The 14,148-nt window shown below is 40.4% G+C and overlaps 2 protein-coding genes across 2 annotated transcripts; one reads left to right on the forward strand and one right to left on the reverse strand.

The window, feature by feature from the left end:
• The first annotated feature begins 1,537 nt into the window (after positions 1 to 1,537).
• Positions 1,538 to 9,076, forward strand: LOC145894783 (carbohydrate sulfotransferase 1-like). Its single transcript, XM_082983430.1, has 7 exons — positions 1,538 to 1,647; positions 1,827 to 1,954; positions 3,078 to 3,370; positions 5,395 to 5,690; positions 6,475 to 6,646; positions 7,697 to 7,848; positions 8,638 to 9,076. The coding sequence occupies exons 1-7, from the start codon at positions 1,538 to 1,540 to the stop codon at positions 9,074 to 9,076; spliced, it is 1,590 nt and encodes a 529-aa protein (XP_082839556.1).
• Positions 9,077 to 10,335: 1,259 nt separating this feature from the next.
• Positions 10,336 to 12,323, reverse strand: LOC145894785 (carbohydrate sulfotransferase 1-like). Its single transcript, XM_082983431.1, has 4 exons — positions 11,938 to 12,323; positions 11,485 to 11,656; positions 11,006 to 11,157; positions 10,336 to 10,768 (listed from the first exon to the last, which is right to left on the reverse strand). The coding sequence occupies exons 1-4, from the start codon at positions 12,321 to 12,323 to the stop codon at positions 10,336 to 10,338; spliced, it is 1,143 nt and encodes a 380-aa protein (XP_082839557.1).
• Between the last annotated feature and the right edge of the window lie 1,825 nt (positions 12,324 to 14,148).

Consider the following 14,148-nt stretch of genomic DNA (forward strand, 5'->3'; position numbering starts at 1 on the left):
TTCTCTGCTTCTGCATCACGATGATTGCGAAATAAAAAGCACATACGTGAACGATAAACTTCCACACCGGGATTTGAACCCAGGAAATCCTGGACACGAATCCCGGTCAGCTTTTTTTCTAGGTATACAGGTTGGGCGCTGGGTCAATGCTGCCAACCAGCCACCAAGTCCAACTATACTCACGCCGTAAGTCGAGTACTTTACGTTATGTTGCTTCAAGTGGCTAAAAATATATGCGTCATTCCTGGCAAGATGCGTTGCCACAGCACTTTTATTTCGCCACGAAACAAAATGTTAGTCGCAACCAAAGATTTGCTTAAACGGGTGTGTCGGGGTTGGCGGCCACGAGGACGACGGGGTTTGCTGTTGGAGACATTAAAGGTGGATATGTGAATTGGAACTTCGCCCTTCAAATTTGTACAGCCATAATGTCGGGTGGCATTCTTTCTCTGACGAATCCATAACGGACGGACATCAACCGGACATACAGCTATCAGGGCATATGAGGATGACTAATGCACCAATGGCTTCTTTTAACATAAGTGTAACGATCGCTATATTAACGTTATTAATTATAATTTCCTTTGTTTTGGGTCCCTTTATAACATAAACATGTGGCAATTGTTGTCAATCGCCGACTCAATATCTATAATATGCTGCAACATACAGCGCAAACTCTTGGTAACTGTGAAATACATATTACAAAGACAAGAATGACAGCAAGCGGTGAGAGCAAGTGTATGCAAGAAAGTGGCTATGTGGCACTACTCGTTAAAACCGGTCGTGAACAAGTCGTGACCTTGTTTACCTGCTGACAGTTTGAAACTATCTTATTTTATTTGGCCTTACGTAGATTTTACCATCCCCAACCCGAAGGACCATCGTGATGCTGTAAATGTCTCAGAAAGGTTCCGCATTATGAATTATTAATCTCACTTCTATTTATTCTCTTAAAATCAGGTAGGTCGGTAAATTGTGGGAGAAAGATTTTGCCATTTTGGTCGGTGAAAACCAGAGCAGTTACTTTTGTCGTATATGTAAATGGACGACAATCGATTTAAACGCAATGTAATGGATTTATGAGCAAAACATCCATGCGATCGCCGTTTAGCGATTCTAACCATTGTGCAAAGTTGAATCTCACCGCTGCAATTAACATACAATCTACTGCAATATACAAATACAAACAAAACAGCCGAGGTGAAAATGGTATTTTGATATTCCAACATGAAAATATGCAGGTGTTTTCCTTTGGGCAGAATTGCCGACAATGTGCTTGTCAGCTAATCAATACTTGCTTATCAGTGATTATGATGCGCGGCCGGGCTTTGGGAGCAAAGGGCCTGTCTGCAGGAGATAAGTAACGTTCCTGGAACATAACAGCTACTCGTGTGAGGGTAAAGTCTTCACTTCGCTTAGTTTTTAAACTGTAAATTGCTTTTGCAGTTAGCAATTGTAACTTAGTACTTCTTCGAGGATGTTGGCAAAATTATAGGAAAATAAGCGTTTCCTTTTGCAAATGAAGTGCCCTAAACTCATGGCCAATTTGCAAGTCAAGGTTGGTCTGGTTGCTTCATCGTTGTTGCAGTTTGTTTCGACCCTCACAGCGTTCGCTTTACCCGAGTTTTTCGTTGGAAGAATTACGAGGTGAGTGAAGTTGATATTTGAAATAAAAACTTTGTAATGTAGTTTGTCATGGGCCCAAATTGAAAATCTACGACTGGATGTTGATTGGTGCTGGACATGCACGTAAGCGTGTTGTTGACGATTTTAGGTACATTTGGGAAGTAATTTACTGCGAAGTTCGAAACCATACTTTGTTGCAGATTGGACGCCGAAAGATTTTTGCGTTCTGTGACCCAGAGCCCTGAAAACTTCAACGCAAGCGTTTCGGTCCACATCGGTTTGTTTGAAAGTTACATTGAAGGAGGGTACGACGGAAGGTTGCGCGAAGGTGATTCGCAATTCATTTCCTGGCAAATCTATAGGTAGCACACATTTACCTAACTACGTATAATTACACACTAACACATGGATGTACAACGCAGTGCACGGAAGAGGTCTAAAACATGAGCTCGTTTTCACCAATAGAATGATAGAAAGTGTCTGCTGTTGTTTTAGATCCAACAACTTCAAATAAAACTTTGTAAGACACCACCCTGAAAAAGGGCACACATATGTTTGACACGCGATAGATGGTGCACAACAAAAATTCCACACAGCATCACTGTTTGAATTGTATACCCCTTGCTCATTGACACATCTACAAGCACACAAAACGGGGGCAGATGGTTCTATATTTGGGAACACAACCCTCTTCGAGATCATCAATCAAACTGGTATCCATGCTTGTCTGTATTGCCTGCACGTTGTCGCAAAGTTTCCTTATCAACGCTCCAACTAGAGTCAACACATCGAAGTAAATGTTGAAGTTATGGGCTATACCCATTATCACCATGGTTTACGTGCGCAAATATTTACTACCCATAAACATCGTATTAAAAAACACTGGAAACATTTTGGGAGACAATGTTTATTAACTTCACAATATGTAAGCGAGCTTACAATAATCGTTACACAAAAAAAAATATTTATGCTGAGGTGAAAATTTTCGGTCATTCTAACTATACAATTTGGACAGCTGTTACCAGTGCTGCTGTGAACACATCTGTCGATATTTTAATAGGTGTTTTTTTTGAAACATTGCATGTTTTTACATAACTGACCAGCGCTAATTCGGGAACACTTGTCAGTTAATCAATGCTTGCTTTCCAGTAAATTTGATGTGCTACGGGCCTTCACTAACGGTACAAGAAAAGGCTTTGATTGTCTGTAGGGGACCAGATATACAGCGCCATGTGTGTTGCACGTTGCAACAAAACTAAAGATTTTGTTCATTTTACTTGTATGGTATTCTGCACAGCTCTAGTTTTCACATTTCAATTTCTTGTGCAATTTCCGCTTTGAGGCAACAAGTTCTGTATTCTGGAGGAAGTGCATTCGAAATGTTTGAGTCTAGGAAAATCTAACTATGTAAAGATTTTTAAACCTCGTTGTGACACTTGTTTCATTGACAGGTCTTGCACCACTTCTATGCTGCGCACTTGCCTCATTGGTGGCAGCCGCCGTTTCTCTCATCTGCGCTGTGCAGGATATTTGGAAGTGCGTTGAGGAGGTGCAGGAAATTGAAGAAAAGCACAGTCTCGACATCGCAATGCGACGATGTTGCAGCAAACATCTGCACGTGATGTTGCACGCCAATATTCTGTCGGGTCGGTCAATTACGTATGTGTGTTATATTCGTGACCAGAACGTCTACAAACCCTCTTTTCACTCCAATCTTTTAACATTGGAGGAAAAGCTGCTGGCGGTATTGTAAGCTGGTGGCGGACTATTGTCATGAATTAAAAACGATGCAAAAACTTGGGTATTACTATTTTTGAATAGGAAAGTCGAAGCTAAGTTGTTGGACCTATAAAGTAGAGGTTTCAATGAACACAGCTGGGTTTATCATTAGTGTAACTATCGCTGATAGTGCCTTTCCTATTCTAAAAGTGGTTTATTTGAGTTGGATTCGTAACTACCGACAAACAAAGACTTTTATTCAAATACAATCATACTAATTGTAATCAACCGTTTTTACCTCCTTGCTATTATTTACATGCACTGTATACATTATTTTCAGTGCGTATACATTATACATTTCAGCTCTGTCCGGTGCGGCCGTCGTGGCAATGGCTGCATTTACAGCCGGGGCCGTCCAAGGAGTTGGACTGGGCGCAAGTTTTGTTTTACAACTTGTTGCTCTTTCCCTTTGTGGCTTGACTCACGTCATAAAGTGCGCCACCGAGAGGAACAAAGAAAAAATAACAAGGGCGGGGAGTCCCCCGGTGATAAGGCAAAGCATAGGCCGAAGACAAGCGGTTTCCAGTGCGTAACTCCAAGGAAAATGTGAACTCGTGCGTTACACAGTGGTAGCAAATCATGTGCCACTGATTCCAATTGTTTTTGTTTCATTTTATATAGTGCATTTTTTGTTTGTAGGACAACTGTTTTGTGTGTCTGTGTTGTTTGTCCAAGCGAGCGGGTGAATGTTAGTGCCGAAGCCATTTTTTACGCAAAATAAACAAAAAAAAACATTTTCATTCATGCGATTTAAGGCAAATATGGGATTCACAACAAAGGTAGCCTCGAACTATAGTCTAAATAACTAAAGAGTGGTAACAATCCTTACCGTTTTATGTCCATGCGTCACCAAAAACAAAGAAACCTTTGCCAAGCTGTATCGAAATTATGGGCGGCACAATTCCTACCACGAAATTCTAACTCACGTAACTAAAAAGTTTTGAGAACGACTTAAATGAGATAAAATGAAAAAAGTTTGTTTACATTGAAGCCAAGACAAAAGAAAAGATGAACAGAAACTAAGACAATAATATTTTCTGAGATGTTGTCCAACAAAATAGAGACATATCTTACAAAAAAGACAATATTCTCTAACCATAAGTCGATGACGTCCAATCAAATAGTTGATACTGATTGACAAAACACGTGACGTGCTTGCCGAGGTTTCAGTGCATAATGTACCATCAATAAACACTATATTACCATCAATAAATGCTAGATCGATGTCAGGTAAAGGCATTTAGCAATTGGTTCATCCGAAATAGATTGGTGTTTTTTTATGTGTGCCCCCAGTGGTAAAGCGTGCGTGACAGACGTGAGGGTTTGAGGAAGGTTTGGGTCTGGAAGAATGCGTCAGTTGATTCCAGCAGAGGTGACAGCGCGGGTGCTTAAATTTCGCTGTATGTTAGATTGAAGTCTTAAAGTCGTTCATGGCAGTAAAGTTTTTGGACTAGGTAATGGAAGAAAATTTGAAATTCTTTGTTCTTATTTTGGACCAGGTAGCAATTTGTTTGATGGGTGTAGACTGTAGGACATGCATATCAACAACAACATGACTTGTGCATTCGTATTGGGGGCATTACTGCTCACGACTCTGACAATTATTTCCACGACTTCATACTACTTGTTCCTAACCTCTTGTAAGACAAAAACAGCAGAACGCAAACGCAACCCCACAGAGGTCACCAGGTAGCACAGAAGCAGAAGCACCTTGTTTAGGAGAAGAATGCCGCATGTCAGACTTGTAGAAAGGCGGAACTAGTGAATGTATAGGACCTTGGTGGACATTGCCTCTTTGATATAGTTTCATGTAACTTAATCGCAATTCTGTAGTTTTGGGTTTTCTATAGCATGGTAATACGTTGTGTATAGCCACAGGGGGTGTAAGATAACAAAATTATGAGAACTGCTTGGAAACTTGTGGTGCTTTTCACCGCGTTAACAATTACTTTCACGACTTCATACTACTTGTTCCTAACCTCTTGTAAGACAAAAACAGCAGAACGCAGCCTTGCACCTCCACAGAGGTCACCAGGTCGCACAGAAGCAGTGATTTTGCTCACACAGAAACGCTCCGGATCCAGTGTTGTTGGGGAGATTTTCAATCAACGAACTGACGTGTCATATTTCTACGAGCCCCTGCTGCCGTTCCCCGAGGCCCCGTGCGAATTGTTGCTCGAAGATCGACTGCAAGTGCTTCAGAAGATCGTTAACTGTCGTTTCGACTTGGAGGATCACTATGTGCGGGGTTTCAACGTCAGCAAATGCACTGATAAACATGCACGGTACGTATATGACAAATATTCAATTTTACCAAAAAACAACAACTTCTACCCAAAAATGTATCCCAAACACGGAGAGCACAAAAATAATATTATTTCTAAGAAACAAGCCAGCATTTAAGATAGTTGGAGCAAAGACATCAATAAAATAAAGATATTTTTAAAAATAAGTTGCACTTAACGTCGTTGCCATAAAAAAATGGACCATATTCACAGGTGAGGGTAAAATTTGCCTTGGTCATAAGGTAATATTTTCCTGACAACAAAACAACGAAGGACCGAATGTTCAAATCATATAATCACACTCAAAGTCACAAGATATTATCTATAAAAGGGACACATGGGTGGCTATTCTTTGGTGCAGCTGATATGGAGGTTGAGCTCAACACATAATCAACCTCTTTATATAATAGCCGAGAACAAGATATGTAAAATTTATCGATAATCCGTGAGCTGCAGACAGTGCATATTGTTTTAACCTATCCAGCCTCATCAGTGTAGCTGGTAAATGAGTACAGTCTTGCCGGTTTAACTGTTTGTTGTAGCCTCGACGACTATCCGTTGGATACCATACTGGGTATAAACTACCGCAGAGTTACAACTGTATATATGGAGCAATACAGGCCACCGGCTTGTTATTTTGGCAAATGTATATTTTGACTATCTGCATTAAGATAGTGGCATATAAACAGGAATGTTGATGCAACAAAAACGCTGTTATAACGTTACCTAAAGTTGTGGGTTACTTGCTGCTAATCAAACCTGTTGAAATTGTTCAAATTGTCAGGTGCTTGGAAAAAAAGATATGCTTCTCTGGTGGCAAAAAATACAGTCAGTTCCTCGGAAGAGATGCGGGACTTTGTAAACTCACCAAGGATGGCATTCATCAATGTCCAAGCCCGATAAACATGCCGAAGCTGTCACAGCACTGTCGCCAGAGTCTACTACGTGCCATGAAGGTAAATGACGCACTTTGAGTTTCATTTGAACAGCGGTGGCTCAGCTCGAGTCCATGATGGTGGATATTTATAAACGCGTGACCACTAACAAGGACATACCAATGGTTCCAAAGTGGGCCACGTATAAATTTTCAATCGACGAAATTTAGAGCGTTTTGAATAGATTGAACTATTTTGCAAAGTAATTGTTTTGTTTCAATAAATATAGTTTTAAGCATTGCCGAAGTTTTTTTATATCGTTCTGTTAATAAAAAGGTGCCTGCAGTTTAACAGATAGAATAAAAAAGTTCTCCACCGAGATTTTGTACTACCGGCCCTGCTGGTGGAAAACATACCGCCTTGCAAGGTTTTTTACATTGTGACCATCTCAATAAAGGGCTAAAATGTGTTTACTTGTTTTTTTGATGTCTAGAATTCAGGGTTTCTTAAACTTTATGACGTTCAGGAGTTCGGGAAAAAATATTATAAACGTGTAAATATGATGACATACATTTGTCATTTGGGTTAGGAATCACCAGCATTCCACCCTCAACCAAACATATTTTTTACAGTACTGATTATTGCAGTGTATCCAGCGGACAAACAACCTATTTACTTATTAATTAATCAGAATTGCTCTTCTGGCACTTAGTTTCTAAAGTGTTTATTGGAAACCAACGTTTCGTCTGCCATCCGGCGAGACTTCTTCAGGGTTATGTCAACAAAAATAGCAGTAAACCTATTTACAACCCTATAAGCCGACTATAAAACAGAAATGCCAAAATGGAATTTGGTCGTAACGACGGCCGCAAGACCTGGAGTTAATCATTTGCCAACGTAACTTCTTTGTGGCAATTCAAGTGCACAAACACACAGGCAAAAACGTATGGGTGTCAAACAGCACTATAAAATCACTACCGCACAATTACATCACAACATTCAACGGTTATTTTATTGTAGTTTATCAATTGACGCATCACAGTCACCATCACGTGCTGTTATTGATATTTAGCAAAACCAGTGTTGAAGGTTCAATGAACAAACGTAATTTTGCGTTGTTTTCAAACGCAGGTGATCTACCTGTGCAAGTTAGAATGGCTTGTGCCTCTGCTTTCCAACAGAACGGTCAACGTGAAGGTTGTTCATCTTGTACGAGACCCGCGAGCCACAATCAATTCTAGAATAAGAAGCAACAAATCCAACAACAGAATTCCAGCCATTAGGTAACAAAGATTTGTTTCGTGATTGCCAAATTATTTATTTTACTATTTTTGTGCTGGTTTTCCAGCTAAATTACTATTAAGTTTTTTGAGTTAGTCATGTAACCGAATTATTTTGCCCATAACAACATTGCAAATTTGAATATGATAGGACTCATGTTGCAGCGTTTGATCAGTTTTACCGCGAAATGCATTTAGTATTTCTGCATTCGGAATGTAAAATTGCATTTGATAGGTGTGTTAAAATAATGCTTTGCTTACACTTCACTTTTGCAATTTTGTTCCGTGAATTGTTGACACGGCAGAGTTACGATCTGGCCCACACAACATTGATGCACGTCCGAGACAAAATCAATATTTGAAGCCCGAATTGAACCCGCCAGTGAATGAACTTAAAGAGTTATGACCGCACCGTTGAAAATTCGCTGTGGTTAATTATCGATTTGAAAGTACACACACATGTGGGCGTAACACGGACTTGTGTCGAACCTTGCCGCCATACATGTTTATTTTCCAGCCTATAGTGCATGGTTTTGAATAGAAAGCTATTCTAAGTGTTGACTGACAACAGTTGTTGTGTTGTGACGTAACCAGTCAACTTTTTGCGTTGGATTTATAAAAAACCTGAACCCTTATGTTTTCCACATTTATTTCATTATGCTTGAAATATCTCCAACTGGCTTGTTCTTTACAAATACGCCATTATATAAGGCTTTTACCCTTAACCATACAACAAATGCCGCGGTTACAACCTTGTTATTTTGTTTACACATTTTGTCTTTCATTTTTCAGGCATCTGGCAAATGTCATATGCCCGAAACTAGAGGAAAACATCATTTTTGCTGAAAGGGTAATGAGAAATGGGCCCTTGAGTGACCAGTATTTGCGAGTGAGGCACGAAGATTTCGCCATGAAACCGCTTGAAAGTACACAAGCCGTGTACGACTACATGGGCATTAACATTCACCCAAGTATCAAAGAATGGCTTTCAGATGCACTATCATCAGAAAATGACGACAAACTATCAATCAAAGATTCCCAAGGAACAAAACGCAACCCTGCTGTCGTGGTGTCGGATTGGAGGCAGAGTTTAAGCTGGAATGAGGTGTTGGAGATCCAAAAATCTTGTCACACAGCTCTTAACATGTTGGGATACCGTGTTTTTGAGAACGAGAATGTGATGCGCAACCTTGAGGACAACCCGTCGTTCACATACGAACTGCCGGAATGAGATTGTGGTTGTATGGAAACGTAGACCACATTTACTATCAGGAGACAAGTTAACGAGCAAGTTACAATACAAACGCCTGTGTCGGTTTCAGCGTTGGAAGCATAAAACCGTTATCTTATGGTATGATGTCTTGTGGGTATAAAACGCGTTTTTTTGCAATTTTGAGTCATCTGTTAATTTCCCACGTCGGCTACCAACGTCACACAGTTTAGTGAACTGTTTACAATGTTTTGTTCAGTTGTTTGACAATGGGAACTGCGCGGTACAACAGTACCATTGTGGCGTACAATATCCTACGGTTGGGCGTTTCAATGCAGTTTATTTTTAATTTGTGCAATTTCTGGGTTTTGTTTGTGATGTCTTAAAACACGGATATTTCAAAGCGTATTTGTTATGTGTAACGTGTCAGGGATAATGTTATTAAAACATAACAAGAAATCTTTTTTTTTTAGATAAAACAAACATTAATGTTTTTAATTAACCCGTCCTGGATTACCCATAACGATGTTGTAAATGCGTGACCGCTGCAAAGCATCAAAAGAAATGGTTTTCTTCAGCGGTATTAATAGCTTCAAATGGAGCAGTCAGAAATAAAACTAGTTTTTGCGTTTGTACAACACTAATCAAAAGTGATTTTGCGGCTCGCTGCTATTTGTGTTTTAACAAATGAATCTTTGCTGCTAACTGATGGAAATTTCGCCAATTCTTCGGCGGTGTGATCGTCGAAAATGCATTAAAAGCCGTTCCAAAATGCACATTCTATTTTCTACCATCTGCAATATCGTCAGTGTGACATCCGGTTAGTCCGGTTTCCAACCTTGATTAAATTCGGATCTGAAAAGTCACATCATCGTCTTGCGACTAAAAACGCTTGCTCCACAAAGTCTAGTGAAATGACAACCGTGAATATTGAGCTGTATGTTTCGGGACCAAAAGCTTTTTAGTAAAAAATTAGTAATGGAAATTACGACGCTTCCCACGTTTTTATTGTTTATGTATGTAAGCACAACGGACTTCATTTGCTTTATCTTCTCTAGTAAAGATTGTGTAAAGTTGCTTTATGCTGCACTAAAGTCTATTTAACAATAAATATTGAAGAAGTCGTTGAGCATATAATAGTATAAATAGGTACGAATCGATATTATCTCATAATAACTTCAAAAAAAGAAATTGTGGAGAATGAATACAACATCTGGGAACCATTTCTTCATTTGCTGCCTCCGACTTAATAAGAATTACGTTCCCAACCGTTCCCAATATTAGTTTTCGAAAGTAAATGATGGAATGGTTTTAACGGCTTGCATGTCCTTCTGGTTTCCGAATATTCGGTAACCAAGCATATCCAAGGCCCCGGAACAGGATTTTTGAATTTCGGTCACTTCTTCCCAACTTAAACTCTGTCTCCAATCCGACACCACAGCGGAAGGGTTACGTTTTGTTCCTTGGGAGTCGTTAATTGAGAGTTTGTCGCTATTATTCGACGAAAAGGCATCGAAAAGCCACTTTTTGATATTTCGGTTCATGTTAATTCCGATAAAGTCATACAATGCTTGGGTGGTTTCAAGCGGATTCATGGCGAAGTCCTCGTGTCTTACTCTCATGTATTGGTGCATAAGGGGCCCCACCCTCACCACGTTTTCGGCGAAAATGATGTTTTCTGTCAGCTTTGGGCACAGCATGTTTGTGTGATATCTAAACAAAAATAAATAGGAAAAATAGCGCTTGTTTTTTTCACAAATTTAAGTTGAAATAAGCCTTGAACAAAGCAAAACTCCTCTTTTTCCCAAGGCAAATCTACTTGGAAATGTCCAATTCCGTTTAAAACAAACATATTGACAAACACTTCCCATATCGCTAAAACCATGTGCCTGTAGTTATATAATGCCGTCAACACATTTCAGCCCTGATTTCAATAAAGATGTCTGCTACCTAATGGCTGATATTCTGTTGTTGGATTGCTTCTTTCTTATTCTAGAATTGATTGTGGCTCGTGGGTCTCGTACAAGATGAACAATCTTCACGTTGACCGTTCTGTTGGAAAGCAGAGGCACAAGCCATTCTAACTTGCACAGGTAGATCACCTGCGTTTTAAAACAAAGCGAAATGAAGTTTGCCATTGACAAAATAATATTGTAAATATCACTCTCCATGGAGTTGTAGTTACTGCCTTTAACAGGTATATGTTGTGTAGTTCACTTGCCGTTTAAAATACAAAAGAAAAATGAAAAGTCAATGTGAAGCGTTTGCACACCAGACATTTAAATGTAAAACAGCTAGACTATAGAAAAGCGAGGCACTTGGTGAAACAAATAAGTTAGTTATTACATCCCAGAGTTTTGATAATTCAACAAATCAGTCATTGCTCATACATTGGTTTATCAATATCAAAAGCAAGTTGATAGCATTACCTTCATTGCACGAATAAGACCTTGGCGACAGTGTTTTGACAACCCAAGGAGGTTTATGGGGCTCGGACATTGGTTGAAGCCGTTTCTGACGGGTTTGCACAGTTCCGCGTCTCTGCCGAGAAACTGACTGTATTTTCCTCCACCGGTAAAGCATATCTTTTTTTCCATACACCTGACATGGGAATTGTTGTTAGTTACAACGCAGCGGTGTTTCATGCAATCGCATGGTTGGCTACTCCATAGGCTGCAATGCCAGAGCTGCGTAGCCTGTAAACCTAATGACCATTAGTAATATTCCAAATACCAATCAAAAAAAAAAGTGAAAGTCTTGTCAGCTATTTAGGGGACAAGATCGTTGTAAGTTTCAATATAGCTGCACTGACGAGGCCTATTAGGTCAAAACAGTAGCCCCGTCTGCACTCAATAAAAAAAAAACATTACCGGCTTTCATACCGTGCACGGTCGTGGGTGATTTTGCTGGCGTTAAACCCCCGCACATAGTGATCCTCTAAGTCGAAACGACAATTAACGATTTTTTGAAGCACTTGCAGTCGATCTTCGAGCAACAATTCGCACGGGGCCTCGGGGAACGGCAGCAGGGGTTCGTAGAAATATGACACGTCAGTTCGTTGATTGAAAATCTCCCCAACAACACTGGATCCGGAGCGTTTCTGTGTGAGCAAAATCACTGCTTCTGTGCGACCTGGTGACCTCTGTGGGGGTGCAAGGCTGCGTTCTGCTGTTTTTGTCTTACAAGAGGTTAGGAACAAGTAGTAGGAAGTCGTGAAAGTAATTGTTAACGCGGTAAAAAGCACCACAAGTTTCCAAGCAGTTTTCATAATTTTGTTATCTTACACCCCCTGTGACTATACACAATGTATTACCATGCTATAGAAAACCCAAAACTACAGAACTGCGATTAAGTTACATGAAACTATCTCAAAGAGGCAATGTCCACCAAGGTCCTATACATTCATTAGTTCCGCCTTTCTACAAGTCTGACATTCGGCATTAGACTCCTGAACAAGGTGTATGATTTTTATGAAACCTCTGTGGTTGGCAATGCTCACTTTGACTTGTTTAAGTATTACCGCATCTCATAGATCTGTGGTAATGTTGCATCAAATGCTTCGGTTGCCCTGTACTTATTGGCGTCTTCCTATAACTTCTCAATGTGATTGTTGGGTCTATTAGCGAGAAGTTTAAACCTTTGTAATCGACTCAAGTAAACGTAAAATTACTGGGAAAATGTTGGGTATAAGCGTCTCCTTTAATCGCGCACAACAACAATGAGTTCACAATGCTCTTTGTTAGTTTACAGATTGTCGCCTATGTCGTCTTGCTAAAGGAGTTGTTTTAGCACAAACTGACACAATACAGCAGGATTCATCAACCTTTCACTCGCCATGGCCTAAACCCAAACTCTGCATGGCCTCAGTTGGCTGTTCAAATTTTCCACTAACCATTCCGTTCTCTTTGCGGTTTGTAATCTTGGTAAACCTTTTTAAGCAAATTATCTCCTCGTTTTGCAACGTAAAAGAATAGCACCTATCGGACAACACAGTTACGATAGCATTTAAAAACGCTGCGGGACAGATTAATGCCGCAACAGGCCGGAGGTTGTCCATCTGTCAGTTTTGACACAGACCAATTGTTCGCATCAGACGTTACTTCTACGAAATTGTGGTATTGTTTTTTAAGGCAGTCAAATATTTCCAATGGTAGGTTATATAAGAAATTCTATGGTGCCACTGTTGCTGCCATACATACTGTTGTATTCTTCAGTCACAAACAGTTCAAGTGTATTGGTACAAAAAGGTGCGCAGGTTTTATAGCCAAAGCAAACACGCAATTAACGCCAGGAACGCAATTATTACATACCTAGGTGCGCAGTAAATCCACAGGTGTTAGTCGCATTGCCAGACACGCTGATTGCACGGCGAATCTATAGCGCCGTTTTGTTAGGTCAACTTTAGGACATATCATGATATAATTACACAACACCTTCCCGCCAATATGGGGTTATGAAACATCGCAAAATGACACTAATAACCATAATATTTGGGACGCTTCGGACGCCGTTTCGAGCGCCGGGGTAAACTCTCCCCGTGTGACAACTCCTGCGCCGCAGGTGTACGAATACTGTCAGAACTGACGTTAGTCTCAGGGGTGACAGTGTCGCGCGTATCGGCACGACCGGACACTTCATCATCCGCTGGCGGGAACCCATCGTGGGTCTTTGTCACGCCGTGGTCCGTAATACAGTGCATAGCAAGGACCACCGACGTTGTATGTCCGGTTAACGCGAGTAGTGGAAACACCGTGTTTACTCCTTCGAACTGATGGATGCAACGTCAACTTAAAGCCCAAGACCGTCAACGCGAAGTTCAAGAACTTGAAAAACAAGAACGTCGACACCAAGAACAAATGGAGACGATGATGGCAATTCTGGGGAAGCCTCTCTCGAATGAAAGATCGACGGAAGGGATGGCATCAACGGTAACTCACCTAAATACGCCAAATTTTTCGCCATTTCATTCGACTTCAGAGCTGAGGGTTGACTACTGGTCCAGGTTTTGCACGTTTGCCAAAGCTCATTTGGTACCCGACGATCGACTGGCAAAGGTATTTTTGACAAATCAAACCTTAACTGTGTACAAGATG

This window comes from Ascidia mentula, chromosome 3, assembly GCF_947561715.1.
Source record: "Ascidia mentula chromosome 3, kaAscMent1.1, whole genome shotgun sequence".
In the NCBI taxonomy this organism is placed as follows: Eukaryota; Metazoa; Chordata; class Ascidiacea; order Phlebobranchia; family Ascidiidae; genus Ascidia; species Ascidia mentula.